Here is a 17104-nt window from a genome sequence, read left to right as displayed (position 1 = left end):
CTCATGAGTCACATTTAATATTTCATGAATCTGCAGCAGCGAATATGTTTTAAACATCACCACCCGCATCCATGACAACTAACATCTGTTTTCCCCTAAAATATATATCAACCATAATCTCAGCTGGTTTACAACAGAACAACCGTCAGCACCAAGGTTATTATCGTTAACGAAAACTAACGAAATAACGAAAACTAGAAGTGAAAAAACATTTTCGTTAACGGAAATAAAAATAAAAATAAAAAAAGGAAAACTAACTAAAACTATAATGAGTGTTCACAAAACTAACTAAAATTAACTGAACTTATAGCAAAAATGTGTTTAGTTTTCATTGATGTGTGCTGTTTATGTTTATGTGATGTTTAGTTTCCAGATTTTTTTCTTGCTGTGTCTCATTATGCCAGCAGGTGGCAGCACGTTAGTCGAGTCGTCTGTGTCGCTGCTCCGTCCACGCGCAGAATCATGTCAGGAAAAGTCAGGAGCCAGAGTCCAGTTTGGGATTACTTTGAATATGACTGTGTTTTGGATAAAGCAAGTGTCTTGTAGTGGAAACAGACAAATTATGAGGGACATTTCTAAAGGGAAAAAATCCCACAAACCTTAAAGTGCACTTGAAAAGCTCACACAAGAAGGCTAACCTAGCTTAGCTTGAGAAGGTAAGGGAGCACACTCAACCCTCATCCCCAGAAAACAGAAGCTAACCCCAGGCAAGGCAGCGTGATGCATCCCGAGACAACAGGACGGGGATATCTACACAACTGTGTGAGTCAATTACCTTCAAAACGTTGATCAATTCACTTGAACCAAAATTACGAACACCCGGTGCTGCGAGAGTTAATAGTCTCATTGGGGCCAAGATATACATTTTATAGTTGCCTGGTATCAATGGTTGTTCATCTGCCTTTATTTATTTATTTAAAGAACCCATAGGTGGGAATGTGAGTTGTCTGTCTCTGCGTGTTAGCCCTGCGACAGACAGGCGACCTGTCCAGGGTGCAGTATGGTAGCTGGAATAGCAACATACCCAAGGATGAGCAGAATGACTGATATGATGAAACTGGGATTTTGTTACACTTAATTATTGCAAACACGACTAAAACTATAACTGAAACTAATCAAAACTAAACTGAAACTAAGGATTTTCAAAAAAATAAAAACTAAACTAAACTAGCAAACAATTGGTAAAAACTAATTAAAACTGATATAAAATTGAATCTGAAGTCAAAACTAAATAAAAATAAAAACTAATGAAAATTGCAAAACTATTAAAACCCTGGTCCGCACCGACTCAAAGGTCGAGTCGAGCGGCTGACTCGAGGGTCAATGGCGTCTTTTTCCTGATCGGACAATCAGAAGGAAAGACTACGTTTTAGAGCAGGGGAGTCCTGAGACGTGTCCTCGATCCAGCACAGCTGATTTAAAGGATAAATGACTCCTCAACATGTGTTGAAGTTCTCCAGAGGCTGGGAATGAACTCATCAGGTGTGTTGACCCAGGGTGAGGTCTCAAACCTGCAGGAGACCCTCGAGGCCTGCAGGCTCCCACCTCTGTTGTAGAATAAATCCAGTCCAGACCTGCAGTGCCCGTGTCTAAACTTTGCATCTTTAATTTATCCCAGCGTCTGACGTGCACACTGAGTGCTTCATGTAAAAATGTGAAAAACTATTTTCATGGAGACAAACCAGAAAAAAACCAAGAAATCCTAAATAAGTCCTCCAGTACAAAAAGTTCTGGATCAGATCCTCAAACTAAGGAGGTGGAGGACTCGCTGTTCAGTCTCAGACTGGCTGCGGTTGATGGTCGGGGCTCCGAGGGGCCTCTGGCCCTGCTGGGTCTCCTGGTTTAAACACAAACAACACAAAAGAGGAAAGTAAGACACGCCGAAAGACTTTCAGTCAATCTGCACCTCGACTCGTACGCTTTCAGGATCCGGAGCTGAAGACTCGCCTCCAACATTTCCATCATAGCTCCAACTGAACAAAACAAGATAAACACGACTGTAACAGGACAAAAGCTCTGATGAAATGTTTCAGCAATCTTCTGTGTTTACGTCAATAAACCAAAACCATTAGTGAACCACGTGGATCAACCAGTCACTGAACTGTAATCTTATGATTTTACTAGAATAATGTTGCAGCTTACAGACGACGAAGAGACTGAGGCTACGTTCACTCTGCAGGTCTTGATGCTCAATTCCGATTTTTTGATCAAATCCGATTTTTTTGTCTGCTCGTTCACACTACAAATAAAATGCGACAGCAAACGCGCTCTAGTGTGAACGCTCAAAGCGGCCGCATGCGCAAAAGAAGACGTCACACACAACGCGCTCTGTTTAGACCCAGACCAACAGTATGTTTGACTGATGAACCTTTAATATAAAGACTTTGGACTTCACGTTTCCCAATTTTTGCTTTAAGTTATTTTGTTATTTACATAATAATGTAAATAACCTAATAATGATCCTTATTGCTGTTTTAGAGGAGCGCTGCTTCAAAGGATAGTTGCAGATTTCTGTCAGAATCTGCAGATTATACAGTACAAATAAAATGTTCACGTTTCTCCAACGTTGTCTTCCCAACAGTTTCACTGGATGGACAGGAAGCGTTCGCGATGTCTTCTCCGGCGCTGATAATTGGCGTCTGTCTTGTGTCAGTGACGTAAAAGACGGATTTAATGCGACATGACCATCAAACAGCAGCTTTCTAAAACATCAGATATGTATCGGATTCAGCACCACATACGAAAGTGACCCAGATCGGATTTGAAAATATCGGATTTGTGCCGTTCACACTGTCACACCATGATCAGATAGATGGTCGCAGAGGGTCACAAAAGTCGGATTTGATGCGCTTTCGCCTGCAGTGTGAACGTAGCCTAAATCAACATGAACACTAAAGTTATCTGTTCTTCCTCCCGTACTTCTAATATCACAAATTTAAACATGTGTCCTGGTTACCTGATGTAACTCCATAACTGGTAACTACACCCCCCAGCACGCTTCACCAGTGGCTGTGAGGGATGTTCACCTGTGGTAGTCATGACAACAACCTGACCAATCCCTCACTGTGGCTCTGCAGCACACACGGCGTGTGGAGGCTCGTAGAAACTCTGCTGTCAGTCTTTAATAAGACATGTCATAACTGCATGTGTCATGTTTTTCCTCACATGAAATATTTGAACCATTTTTGAGAAAAAGAAGCTGCAGCTCCGCCGGTTTCATGCAGTCCAGGAACGGAGGGCCAGCGTGAGCAGGCTGCACGCCATTGGCTGGTTCCTCCATCAAGTGATGTGACGAGTCCTGATGACAGCTACCTGCAGACCGCGCTCTGCATGTCACCTGGAAGCCAAACACCTGCTAAGTTTCTTCATGGTGGGTTTTTCCTTTAATCTGACGTTTCTACACGTGAGCGTTTTGAATGGTCGCTGCTTTTAATCCAGTCTGAGCATTTATATCACCTCCACCTGCTGCTATTAACGCAGCGCAGTGACCCTTTAATGCTGCTGCTGTTGGATACAGTGACTGACAGCAGATTACCGTGACGTGATCCTGATTTCAGGAAGCGCTGGCGTCCTCACTTCCTGCAGGAGCAGCTCCATCGACAGAAGCACAGCAGAGTGTGGAGGTGATCTAATGGGATTATAATGGCAGGATATCTGCTGCTGCCAGAATCTAGACACAGAAAATGACCAGGCTGAAAACTTTCATAAAAGCAAAGGTGCGCCGTCTCAGTCACAGGTAGCCGCTTCAAGTCTCTTTGAAGATTAACGAGCTCGGCGTCTTAACGAGGCTCTTGATTGCCAGGAAGTGTGAGCTGTAACGAGCTCTGAATGCTAACGAGCTGACGCCCTCACAGAGATCATTAAACCGAAAGCCGCCGGGCGTCGTGTCCGGACCGGTCGGCGCTACACCAGCTGATATTTGAACCCTTTTTTATTCTTCACATCTCTGGATTTCTTTTACTTCCTTCCTGCTTTCACGTCACGACTTCACATTTCATAATCAGAAATGATTTGGCTTCAGTGGCTCCGTTTAACAAATATCACGTGCGACTCTTGCACTGCTTTCAGCTATTTTTGTATCCATCAGGTCCTTTTAATGTCTTTCAGCTTCACCTTTCTGTATCTGTTATCGATGTTGGGAGTCTCTTCCTTCACACTGAATCGGACGTGTTAAACAAAAGCAAACCTGCTGCTGCTTTTGTTTCCCGGCCAGCACAGACTCTGAGCTGCTGTTCAACAGCTAACGACTGGACAGTAAATCAGGATAATGGGCTCTGGGCTGCTCCGGGCCTTTCGTCCGTTCACTGGATGCTAAATATCCGGGGATTTAATGGCTGTTTATCTCTGCTGATGCTGCATTCTGTTACTTTGCTTCCCTAAAGGGAATAATTAGTCTGTTTAAGCAGGAACCTGACAGGCAGGAAACACGCTGAACTCTTTGTACAACTAATGCTTTGAGTGGAAACACAAAAGCCAACAGTGATGAAGCTCTCGGTGTTAACCTAATCAGGTTTGTGTTTGTTGTCTCCTGTTTCACAGACAAATGTATCAGAGTCATGAGAACTCTGATACATTTGATACACCTCATGAAGCCACACCTCTGAGGTGTGGCCTCAGAGGTGTGGCTTCATGAGGTGTGGCCTCAGGAGGTGTGGCCTCAGGGGTGTGGCCTCAGGAGGTGTGGCCTCAGGGGTGTGGCCTCAGAGGTGTGGCCTCAGAGGTGTGACCTCAGAGGTGTGGCTTCATGAGGTGTGGCCTCAGGAGGTGTGGCCTCAGGGGTGTGGCCTCAGGAGGTGTGGCCTCAGGGGTGTGGCCTCAGAGGTGTGGCCTCAGAGGTGTGACCTCAGAGGTGTGGCTTCATGAGGTGTGGCCTCAGGAGGTGTGGCCTCAGAGGTGTGGCTTCATGAGGTGTGGCCTCAGAGGTGTGACCTCAGAGGTGTGGCTTCATGAGGTGTGGCCTCAGAGGTGTGGCCTCAGGAGGTGTGGCCTCATGGGGTGTGGCCTCAGGAGGTGTGGCCTCAGGAGGTGTGGCCTCGGGTGTGGCCTCAGAGGTGTGACCTCAGAGGTGTGGCTTCATGAGGTGTGGCCTCAGGAGGTGTGGCCTCAGAGGTGTGGCCTCATGGGGTGTGGCCTCAGAGGTGTGGCCTCATGGGGTGTGGCCTCAGAGGTGTGGTGTCAGAGGTGTGACCTCAGAGGTGTGGCATGAGGTGTGGCCTCAGAGGTGTGGCCTCATGGGGTGTGGCCTCAGAGGTGTGGTCTCAGAGGTGTGGCCTCAGGAGGTGTGGCCTCAGGTGTGGCCTATTCCAACCCTGAGTTGGAATAACACAGCCATCGGAGTGAGTGTGTGAATGCACGCAGGCGTAGAGGAAGGTGCATGAAGCAGCGGTCTGTTCATCTGTTTGTTTGATGCTGATGATGCGTCTCTGTTGGCTTTGAGCGATGCCCTCCAGCGGCGGCGCCCAGAGTCTGAGACCAGGTGAAGGGAGGAGTTACTGCAAAGGGGAGGAGTGAAGTTTTTGCTGTACAGTCCACCCCCACCTGTAGCTACATGCTGTGGGTGGTGTGTGGAAGAATGAGACTGTGGACCAGCCGGACCAGTGACACTCCCCTCTCTGTCGGGTGAACGATCCACGCTTTCATGCAGCATCTGTTTACCTGCTGTGGAGATTCTGTATCTGTGGACTCCACACGTGTCTGTATTCACAGATAAAGCAGATGTTCTCCCTCCCTCTGGGTTATTGCTTCATTACTTTGTGCCGTATGAATGTTCAGCAGGAAAAGCTGTAAAACTTCTGAAACTCCAGTTAAAAGTCCAAAACGTCTGCGTGTGTGTGTGTGTGTGTGAGCAGCAGATCAAACCAGCCAAGAATTATAAATTATAATTATTATAAATGAGTCTCCAGACCTGTGAGACTCTCAGAGACCCAGCAGCACTGAAACAGCCAGACGCTCATTTTACGCTGATTTCTTCTCCTTTTTACCACAAACCTGGAGAGGAAACGAGGACGAGCCTCTGATGAAGCTGTGATGAAGCAGCGACTTAAGTTTTCCTATTTACAGATAATGATGATGAATGGTGTTCAAATTTTAGTCCGTTGGCCGCCTCCCCTTTGCTTTTGACACATGCTTTAAAATAATTGCCTAATTAAGCGTCCGGAGGCGCTGGCTGCCTCTCAGACTGTTCAGCATCACTCTGGTTCCTCATTGCTGTGTCTCTGAACAAGAAAAGATATCGACTCCACGTAAAACATGCTCAGACTGGCTGCTTCTGTCCCGACTGTAGATAAATAAATAAAAATAATAATAAAAACTGTAAATAAAAAGTAGATCCTCCACAGCTGATGTTGGATCCACTCAGAGTTTGTCCTGATTTTTTAAATAGGTTTTTCTTACTTAATGAGATGCAGCAGAAAACGGTTACCTGGTGCGTTTCACAGCACATTCGGTCGTGCTCATTATGTCTGACAGCGTTCGGGTGGATTTGTGCTGGTTTCGTACAGTAAGGGTGGAGAAGCTGCAGGCGGTGTCCCTGTTTCGTGACAGCGTTTCATCAGGCAGCAGAAAAGACAGAGCGAGGTTTCATCTGCAGGTGAACTGTGGAGGCTTTTTTCTGAGGTCAGCGGAGCGAGACGAACAGGTTTCACAGCCGAGGCGAGACGGTGACTGAACCAGGCCAACGGGAACGGGGGGGGGAGGGAGGGAGGCTGGGGACGCGGGGGGAGGAGGACTCGTGATGGAAAGCACACGCAGACTGTGTGCACGGCTATCTTATGTGTAATAGAAACTCAGTTTCACAGCAAATGCACAAACTGAGCATGTGCCAGAGATGAGCAGCGTTTATTTCTTCAGACGCCGACCTGAAGTAGATCAGCTGTGTTGAAAACACTCCTGATGACCTGCTGATGACCACGATGCCTGCAGCTGTACCGGTCACTGCTTTAGTTACTGCACAGCAGTGTCATGTGTCGGGTGGAGCACCGCCCAGCTCTGTGTCTGTGCATGGAGTGTTGTTGGTGCTCACCGCTCAGCTCCTCATCCAGAACTTCCTGCATGTGCTTCATCATGGCCTCAAGCTCCCTGACCTGAGGAAGATGATGGAGGGGAATCTTTTAGTCTGATCAGAATGATCAATTCTTTCTATAATTACAAACAAAATCACATAATTATTATTGTTACAGAGACAGACAACCAGTCACAGTCACAGTCGTACCTGTGGCCAGTTTACAATCACCAGATAAGCTGACCTGCATGTGTGAACATGTAAAGTCCACGCAGCCCTGGATTAAGGTGCTGCTGCCGCCTCTGTGAAACCACGTCACTGTTGCTTTGTTTTCCATCAGCCATAATAAAGCCGCACTTTTTGTTTAAATGATAAATGACCTGTATTTGTAAAGCGCTTTACTCGTCCCTAAGGACCCCAAAGTGCTTTACACATCCACACACTGGTGATGGCAGCTACAATGTAGCTGTGGCTACAATGTAGCTGTGGCTACATTGTAGCTGTGGCTACATTGTAGCTGTGGCTACAATGTAGCTGTGGCTACAATGTAGCTGTGGCTACAATGTAGCTGTGGCTACAATGTAGCCATTGTAGCCACAGCTACAATGGCTACATTGTAGCTGTGGCTACATTGTAGGGGTAGGGTTAGGGTTAGGGGTTAGGGTTACGGTTACAATGGCTACAATGTAGCCACAGCTACATTGTAGCCATTGTGGCTACATTGTAGCATTGTGTACATTGTGTACACAATGCTACACAATGTGTAGCATTGTGTGCTACAATGCTACAATGTGTAGCATTGTGTGGCTTCATGTAGCCACAATGTAGCCACAATGTAGCCACCCTGGGGCGCACTGACAGAGGCGAGACTGCTGGACACTGGCACCACCGGGCCCTCTGACCACCACCAGTAGGCAACGGGTGAAGTGTCTTGCCCAAGGACACAACGACCGAGACTGTTGGAGCCGGGGCTCGAACCGGCAACCTTCCAATTACAAGACGAACTCCCAACTCTTGAGCCACGATTATTCTCTCTTGTCTGCATTCGGCTCCACAAACACCGGCCCGCTCGGCCGTGACACATCAGACCACAGGCTTTCTGACCAAAAGTTGGGGAAGAACTTTTATAAAGTTCTGCTGACACACTGAAAAAGTCCATTTATAATACATAAAAAAGACCATAATGCACATTTAAATGGACTCTGCTGCCCACAGAGGTGTCTGTGGTGTGCCGGGGCTATCGTTGCACTCTCTGTCGTGGGAACAAAAGCTAAAAGAAAAAACTGGTTTTGTGTTGAGTGGTTCCCCGCAGCTTTCCAAAAAGCCGATTTATCTGGAATAACTTTGGCCACAATAGACACGTAGACCTTAAACAGCAGGCTGAAGTGTGCTGTTGAAAGAAAAGCTCCATCCACGTCCCCGTCGCCGTGCTGCCGAATCGGGAAAACTGAGACCACGTCAGGCAGGACTCTCAGCTGATTGTCAAAGCAGCACAACGAAGAGAGAGGCGGAGTCCGAGTGTGCGGCTGATGAAAGATGCTCTGCTTCAGGAAAGACTCGTCTGCTGCATTTGTGACAAACCTCTCTGCACTTCGGTGTCTACAGCTGAGAGACGAGTCATCGTGTAGGAAATAACTGAACGAGTGCAGCTTGTTTGGGAGCGTACACGGAGAAAACCTCTGCTCTGTAAACTGAACATGACAGTTTAGTTGCATCTGAACATACGAGAGCAAAGCGGAGCTGTTCGGCCATGATGCACAAACACTTCAAACCAACTGCACGGTGGTGGAGGGGCGAGGATTCGGGCACCATGAACTCCTCTGTATTCTAGTGTCAGACGAGAGGCCGTCTGTCTGCTGAAGCGTGGACTGAACCGGGTCACCACGATGACCCGAGCACAGCAGCAGATCTGCAACGCTGTAAAGACGAGTGGGTCAAAACTCTCCACAGTGATGTGAGAGACGATAAAGTCCCACAGGAAACTCCGAGTTATGTTATTGGATCATCTTCACTCTGTAAAGAGAGGAAACAGGTGGATGGATGTCGTTTTAGTTCAGGCTCTGATTGGTTGTTTGAATTGGGTGAATGTTGAGCGTTCACTTTGTGGCGTGGCCCCTCCCTCACCGCTCAGGAGGAAGGCGTTTCACTTTGCACCCACTTACACTGACAGCATCAGTCAACTGCTGCTCCACTAATAATGAATATTATTTTTCATTATCTGTGGCAATAACTCAGCCCTGTCCTCTTCCTCGGTGTTATCGCCTCTCCAGGCTGTAATAACTGAGGAGCGATGGGGCTGTTACTCTTCATCATTCAGGAACATTTATGGGCTTCATTTCTGTTCTGCTGCACGACGGGATCGACCACTGAGGAATGAATTTCCATGAAATAGTCTGAGCCCGATGGGGACGCAAACCTGCACTAGAGCTTTTTTAATATTTATCTTCATGCAGCCGCTCACTTAAACATTTGAAGCTGCAACAGTGTGAGATAAAGATTCGTTTAAACAACGACTCACGCAGAGAAACTTATTGACTCGGTTTCATCAGGGTGACGAGTTGCACCCATCCAAGTGCGATGACACAATCACCTGCTCACAGAAATGACCGGTGGGCCGATCTTTATGGAAGAAAATAAAATATGGACTTTAACGTTCTGGGTTCCTGCAAGAGACGACTGTGTGACGTGGAGTGTTTCTTCTTCACTCACTATGTGTTAACAGACCTCTCTGCACTGAATCATATCTGTTATTAACCTCTGTCTCTCTTCCACAGCATGTCTTTATCCTGTCTTCCTTCTCTCACCCCAACCAATCACAGCAGATGGCCCCGCCCCTCCCTGAGCCTGGTTCTGCTGGAGGTTTCTTCCTGTTAAAAGGGAGTTTTTCCTTCCCACTGTCGCCAAAGTGCTGCTCATAGGGGGTCATATGATTGTATTTATTATCGTAGCGTCTGACTTACAGTATAAAGCAGCTTGAGGTGACTGTTGTTGTGATTTGGCGCTGTGTAAATAAAGTTGAATTGAAGTTAGAAACTGTAGCTTCAGACTCACAGATGTTACTTTACAAACACTGAGTAATTATGGGATAGCTCCACATCTGTGGAGCCTCGTTCCTCTGCAGTGATCTCTACAGCAGCAGCTTCTTTCTCAGGGAAGGTTGGATTATTTCACCAAACCACAAAATACATAATAAGCAGGAGAATACGCTTCGTCATTGTTTCCTTTGTTGCAAAGAACTTGGTTTTGTGTCTGCTTGATTAATAAAACCAAACATCACACATGTCAGAAACTATCCATCCATCCATCTTCATCCGCTTTATCCGAGGCCGGGTCGCGGGGGCAGCAGCCTAAGCAGAGAGGTCCAGACCTCCCTCTCCCCAGCCACCTCCTCCAGCTTATCCGGGGGAACACCAAGGCGTTCCCAGGCCAGCCGAGAGATATAACCTCCCCAGCGTGTCCTGGGTCTGCCCCGGGGCCTCCTCCCGGTGGGACATGCCTGGAACACCTCACCCAGGAGGCGCCCAGGAGGCATCCTTGTCAGATGCCCGAACCACCTCAGCTGGCTCCTTTCGATGTGGAGCAGCAGCGGCTCTACTCTGAGCCCCTCCCGGATGGCCGAACTTCTCACCCTATCTCTAAGGGAGAGGCCAGCCACCCCTCGGAGGAAGCTCATTTCCGCCGCTTGTATCCGCGATCTCGTTCTTTCGGTCACCACCCACAGCTCGTGACCATAGGTGAGGGTAGGGACGTAGATCGAGCGGTAAATTGAGAGCTTCGCTTTTACACTCAGCTCCCTCTTCACCACGACGGACCGGTGCAGCGTCCGTATCACTGCAGCTGCAGCCCCAATCCGTCTGTCGATCTCCGGCTCCCTTCTCCCATCACTTGCGAACAAGACCCCGAGATACTTGAACTCCTCAAGTATCTCGGGGTCAGAAACTATAATAAAGTTATAATCTACTAACTTTCTGAAGCACGTACGTTTCCTCAGCTCCAACACCTGACATCTTCTGGCTTAACAGCGTTCCCAGTCACTGCACTCGGTTTCATTCACATTTCGCTCTGCCTGTTGTTTAGGGCGGGGTTTGACATTCTCCCATCTACACAGGAGCTCGACAGACGAGCTGCAGCTGAACACATCAGGTCAGAGGATGAATGCATGAGCATCAGTCTTAAATCAATTAAAAAGTAGAAAAGAAAACTAGCTGTTGTTAGGAAAACGGAAGAATCTGGACCGTTACCTGTAATATCCTGTAAGTATTTAAACCATATTTTATTCAGCAGGTCTTTCGCTCATTGACAGAGTTTGACATGCGTCTAAAGCTGAAGCCTGATTCATTCAACAGCGCTCTGGTATTTGTAATAGTACAGTTCTGATTTGGGCGCCACAGTAAATCTATCAGCTATCAGACGAGATCGCCTCCAGAGACGTGACCCAGCATCGCGTCCTCTCAGAGTCAGAGCTTCGTCTCTGTGTCTCGGCTCCGCTAATTATCCGGCTCCACAATCTGCAGCTTCGCTCCATTTCTTCTCTTCTTCTCCTCTCTGTTTCCTGTCATCACTATCAGCAGTGACAAATAGGTTTAATCTCTCCCAGCCTTCCACTTTCTCTGAAGCTCAACCACAAATTGGCTGCTGGCCTTCACCGCGGGCTCTCTCTGTCTCTAATGGAAGTGAATTGGACTCGGCCGTTTGGTTATAAATTGGTGGTAATCGTCCCGGGATGCAGAGCTGCTGTCTGCCGAAAAATGGGATTGACTCCCCCTGTAGCTGTGGGCTCGTGTCAGGGAAAGGGATCCCTGCAGAGCATAGGAGTCAAACTCTGGCCCACATACTGCATACAGTCCTGCAATAAGCTGTTACTGAACTATTAACTTCATGTACAGGATCGGCGTTTTGTATTCATTCGTTTATTCTGCCTTAAAAAACAAACCTTTATCTCTTTGTGGGAACATTATTCCCAGCACTGCTGGACGGTGGGAATAATGAGCACATAAACAGCTCTATGACTTAAAGGGAGAAGGTCCAGCCTCAGGATGACAGAGGTCATTTTTTAAACTCGGAAAACGTTCCTCGCTCCCACACAGCCGCCCCTCCCCCACCTGTCCGAGCTTTCTTCCTGCTAAAAGGGAGTTTTTCCTTCCCACTGTCGCTGTTTGCTCAAACAGGGGCGCTGATGTTGGGATTTGATGCTATATAAATAAAACTGAATCAACTGAATTACAGTAAATCATATTTGTATCATAATCAAACCTTAAAAATCCATCCAAAGGCTAAAAATCATTTATGCAAAGATTTAGATTTAACAAAGATCACACTTAAAAAATAAGAATAAATAAATATGGTACAGAGGAGCTGCAGAGGCAGCGAAACAACAACGTGTTAAACTATCTTAAACTGCACAAAGAGAAACAAAAAGACCCACAAAGGCTTAAGAGACACAACAAGAAGCAGGAACGACTCCACCAACCAAACGCCTGTTTCAGACGCCGCGCCGAGCCCTGGTGCACGGCGGCTTTAATGATCCATCGGTGAGCGGACATTTCTCCTTTGACAGGAACAAACCGAGCACATGAGCTGCTTTTGTTTCCATCATAATCCTTCAGACTCCCTAAATCACCTTCAGCGTCTTTAATTGTCGGGTTATTCTCTCACATTTTGTGCTGAGAGTTTCCAGCTCTGGCGTTAAAAATGCGCCTTTTCTCTCAGAGTAACTGAGCTGCTAACAATGTGCATCTTCGTTAGCGGCGGGTCAGGACTCCTTCGCTGCGAGCGTGTCTCTAATTAGAGGTTTTAGGCGGCTTCTCTGGACGCGTGACAATTGTATTATGATCATTCGAGCCGCACAAAAACTCAGCCGGCCAGCAGAGACGCCTGAGAGCTGCAGTCGAAGCTCCTCCACCTACACCATCCTCCCTGTGTGCGTCATGCTAATCCAGGCTAATGCTAACACTGATTAAGCAGCTAAACAAAATCCCATCACGCCTCCTGAACACAGAGCAGGAAACAGAGCGAGACGGCGCTCGACTCGCACACGTTCCTCTGTGTTCGTCTCTGTGCAGATTTTATAAATGAAACAGTTCAAACATGACAGCAGCTCACCTGTGGGTCAGACAGGTACAGAGTCTCTGCAGGTGCCGCTGGCTCGTCGTCCTCTGAGCACGAGTCGAACCTGTCCTGGTTGTAATAAACTTCTGCAGCCCGAGGATCCTCAGGGATATCTGCACACGTACAGCAACAACTTCAACAACCACCACAGGAGAAGAAGAAAGTCAAGCAACCACAAAGACAACAAGACAGCTGACAGATAGAAAATGACCAAAGACACTCAAAATGAATTCAATAAGACAAAACAAAGACATGCAAGATGACCATGAAGAGACTTTTGTTTGCAGCATCCTGGTGATCAAAGGGTTAAAGATCCATGACCACGCCCAGTCACCTGTATGTTCACAGAGCCGCCATCAGTGACTCGTTGAGCCAGAAACAGCATGAAACAGGAGCTGGGGCTGAGGTGGGTTGCAAAGCTGCTTGCAGATCACAGAAACTCCTCCCTATCATTGGGTAGAAATGTTCAGTGTTTTACTTTAAGCTTCACATGTGATCACAGTGACACCACGCTGGCCTGTGTGCGCACTTCTATTTAAAACGCACACAGCCGAGGACTAAATGTTCTCCTAAAGTGAAGAGGAAAGAGTGGATGAACAGAAAGCTTCCTAACCTCTTTAGTCTTGATGGATTTCATCTGTCTGCTTTACCAGGCGCTGCGTCTGGGTAATTATTCCTGCTAACGAGCTCGGAGAATTGTAAAGATGGAGGATGTTTAATTCATGGTGTCTCTGAGGTCTGACTGAGCCTCTTCCGCCGCTATCAGCCAATCACACGACTGGGATTAGGGAGAGGGCGGAGCTCTGGGAGCGTACGTGAGGGGAATCTACCATGAAATAAAAGTTTGAAGTAAAAGATGCAGAGAAAAGTCAGGCAGAGGTCAAAGACAGGCCGAACGCCGCCTCTACTGCGATTTCAATAAAAATAAAATGTTCTGAGCTCCCAAATCACCGACTGTTCAGATTAACAAGTTATTTACAAAACTGGAGAGTTCAGCACCTGGAAAAACCCTGTTACAGCTCATCTGCAAGTTCCTTGATCAGATTTAAGGCAGTGATTTTACGATCATTTCCTTCAGTGCCTGCAGCACACTAAACGTTTCTCCCACGGAGGTCGATTAACTTGTGGACATCGTCACAACACGTGAGCTGGAATGGAAAAGGCGTCCCAAAACTGGACGCTCGTAACTAACTTTTGGTTGTTGCTCCCTTGTCAAGGAGGAAGTTTAGAGTAAGTATCTCAGGTGAGCGAGAGGCTGTCCAACGGATCACTGTCTACAGCGAGGATGAGGATGCTGCACTGGTCTGTTGAGATGAAGACGGAGCCGAACATCAGACCACAAACACGTTCATCTTTTCCTCGACCCTGACGACCCTCATCCCCACAGCATGACGCCGCCACCTCCATGTGGATGGAGGATGACGTGGTGCTGAGTCAGTGTTGATGTTTGGATTCTTTGATATTTGGGGATTTCGTGCTTTTCTCATCATACAGTCTCTTCTAAGTTCTTCACTGTTTTCTTTGTCTTCGTGTTTGTTTCATGTCCCTCACTCAGTCGTAGCTCCGTGTCAGCCTGCGTTTCAGCGTCGGCCTCTGGTTTCCTGTTTTATTTTGATAGTTCCATGTGAGTGTCTTTGGTTTTCCTCCCCGTCTCGTTGTGTCCCCGCTGTGTTTCCTGTTCCCTCGTTGCTCTCTTGTGTATTTGAGCGCTGTTTGTTGTCGCGTTGTTTTTTGTTTTTTTATATTTTATTTTTTAATAAACAACCTATAAGAACACAAATAATCAAAAATAAACAAACGGGTGTACCATCTAGTGTGTATACACACACACACACCCATATACTTAGACATACATACACATACCTACATACATATGTTGTCAAAGGAGCTTGCAAAGAAAAGCGTCTGGACTTCTTTAAGTTACTTGAAGACGTTTCACCTTCATCCGAGAAGCTTCTTCAGTTCTAAGGTCAAATGGTGGAGAGTCCCAGATATAAACCTAGTGGGAGTTTCCCCCCACAGAGGGACAAAAGGACCCCCTGATGATCCTCTAATCGCCTGAGCCAAGGTGTAAACTGGGTGTGGGTCCCAATCAGCCAGAGTTTCAGGTGAGTTCATTGTGAAACCTGGCCTCACCTTATCATGCGAAACACATATATACATATGTATTCACCTATACACTCATACATACTGACATACACATATACACACATAACAATTCAGAAATACATAATTACAGAGATTCAAACAAAATCGGGTCTCCTTGACAAAATGTTTCCATTTATCCCAAATAGAGTCTATTGAGTCTATTGATGACGGTAATTCTTTCCATTTTAAACATCCCATAAACATCTCATACCAGTCATTTAGTGAATTTTCACACTGAGTCATTTCTTGGTAACAGTCTTACGGGCAGCCAGACTCAGAATACCAACAACATATAACAATAACAACAGCTTGGACGTTTTATCTACATTCACTGAGTATAAATATCCAAACGAAAGTTCATCCCAATTAAAGGGAAGTTGTTACTAAAATGATCTGTAACTGAATGAATCGATACCCAAAAAGTGTTGATCACTGGGCAAGACCAGAACAAGTGGAAGTGTTTTATTCCCTGTCCCACAGTTTCTCCAGCAGCTCGAGTGATTAGAACATGTTGTTGTGGCGTCGTTAATAATCACACACGCTCTGGTTTCCCTCTGTGTTTCCTGAAAACTGTGTTTTCTAGTTTATGTTAGTTTCAGTTGTTTTTCTTCATTGTGATGTTCCAGCGTTCTGTCACAGCACCTTTTTCAGTTCACCCTTTTGTTTTGGTCCTGATCCTGTTGCAGCCGTAACATGACGAGGGATGCACTGGCCTGTGATTGGTGCAGCCTGATTGGTCAGCGTACCTTCCTAACCTTCCTCACCGCGAGCTCTGGATCGTGTTACATGATTCTGTGTGAATGACACAACGAGCTTTCAGTCACTGTCCTCCAGCCTCAGTCGCTCAAACACAACTCCTCGTCATCAGATGACTCAGGTGGTTCAGGTGTGTCCTACTGAGAGGACGCCCTGAGGACGCAGGACATGCTGGAGTCAGAGCGTCTCGGTGTTCCTGTTAAAGACATGGGAGGCAGCGGCGTCAACGACCGGGCGTCTGTCCTGTGTCTCAGGCTGAAGGACACCTCTAACGATCCACTGAGCACTTCCTCTCCACCGCTCTCCTCCTCGTGCGTTTAAATGCATCTGCTTCACTTCATCAACTTCCATTTTCTCTCCTGTGGTTTAGATTTTGTCCCGGTCTCTCAATTCTTCCCTTTTCACTCCCCTGAACCACCGACCGGTCTCTGGAGGCTGCTCCTCCCTGATCCTGGTTGTGCTGGAGGTCTCCTGGTCCTGTGTGGCTCACGTTCTCTCTGTAATCAGTCAAACTGAGCTGAACGCTGATGCTTCTGTCAGAAACATGGAGCTCGGTAAGAACGTGATTCAAACAGAAGCAGTGATGGACAAACGAGACTGGATCTCATTAGAATAAAACATGAGATCCGAGTGTTTTACTCAGTTAACATTAAGCTGATGGATGAAATCGTTCATTCTTGACTCAGGAGATATTTGACCAGCGGCTCCTCTGTGACATCAAGCTGTCTAGACACTGATTGGCTGAGCTCCAGCACCATGTGACGCGAGGCTCAGGTGTCGGCTCTGTTTCTGCTGAAGCTGAAAATGTTTAGTGACTCTCCGAGGGGCTGCCGCCTGTCGCGGGTCGTGTTGGAGCTCTCGGAGCCTTTAATGAGAAAACGGTTTGAGGAGCGTGAAGCTGGAAAACTAAAATAAGACGATGCCGGTTTGGAAAAGGTGAAGCTTTCAAAGTTTATCACTTAGAAATGTCTCTCTGTGGAGACACTCGCAGTTTCAAGGTGTTGAACCAGAGCCTGCAAATGAATCAAAAACTAATGATGAGTCACTTTAAGGACGTAACCAGCGGGGTCTTTCCACTTCCTCCTCGCTGTT

At 46.9% G+C, this 17104-nt stretch overlaps 1 protein-coding gene across 3 annotated transcripts in view; it reads right to left on the bottom strand.

The window, feature by feature from the left end:
- Positions 1 to 341: 341 nt before the first annotated feature.
- nek11 (NIMA-related kinase 11) overlaps positions 342 to 17104 on the bottom strand; it is a 68680-nt gene continuing 51917 nt past the window's right edge. The window contains exons 13-15 of one of the 3 annotated variants that reach the window (XM_085177425.1): positions 13103 to 13221; positions 7022 to 7082; positions 342 to 1837 (exon numbers count right to left, since the gene is read on the bottom strand). In XM_085177425.1, the coding sequence (XP_085033551.1) occupies positions 1779 to 1837; positions 7022 to 7082; positions 13103 to 13221 (239 nt within the window). In that variant the 3' untranslated portion in view covers positions 342 to 1778. Of the gene's footprint in view, positions 1838 to 5084; positions 7083 to 10981; positions 11131 to 13102; positions 13222 to 17104 lie in introns of those variants that run through there. The other 2 variants (XR_014876867.1, XM_085177424.1) reach the window with 2 other exon arrangements.

The sequence above is a fragment of the Neolamprologus multifasciatus genome, chromosome 11, assembly GCF_963576455.1.
Source record: "Neolamprologus multifasciatus chromosome 11, fNeoMul1.2, whole genome shotgun sequence".
Classification (NCBI taxonomy): Eukaryota; Metazoa; Chordata; class Actinopteri; order Cichliformes; family Cichlidae; genus Neolamprologus; species Neolamprologus multifasciatus.
Note: the sequence above shows the minus strand (reverse complement) of the source record. Positions and strands in the feature narration are given on the sequence as shown.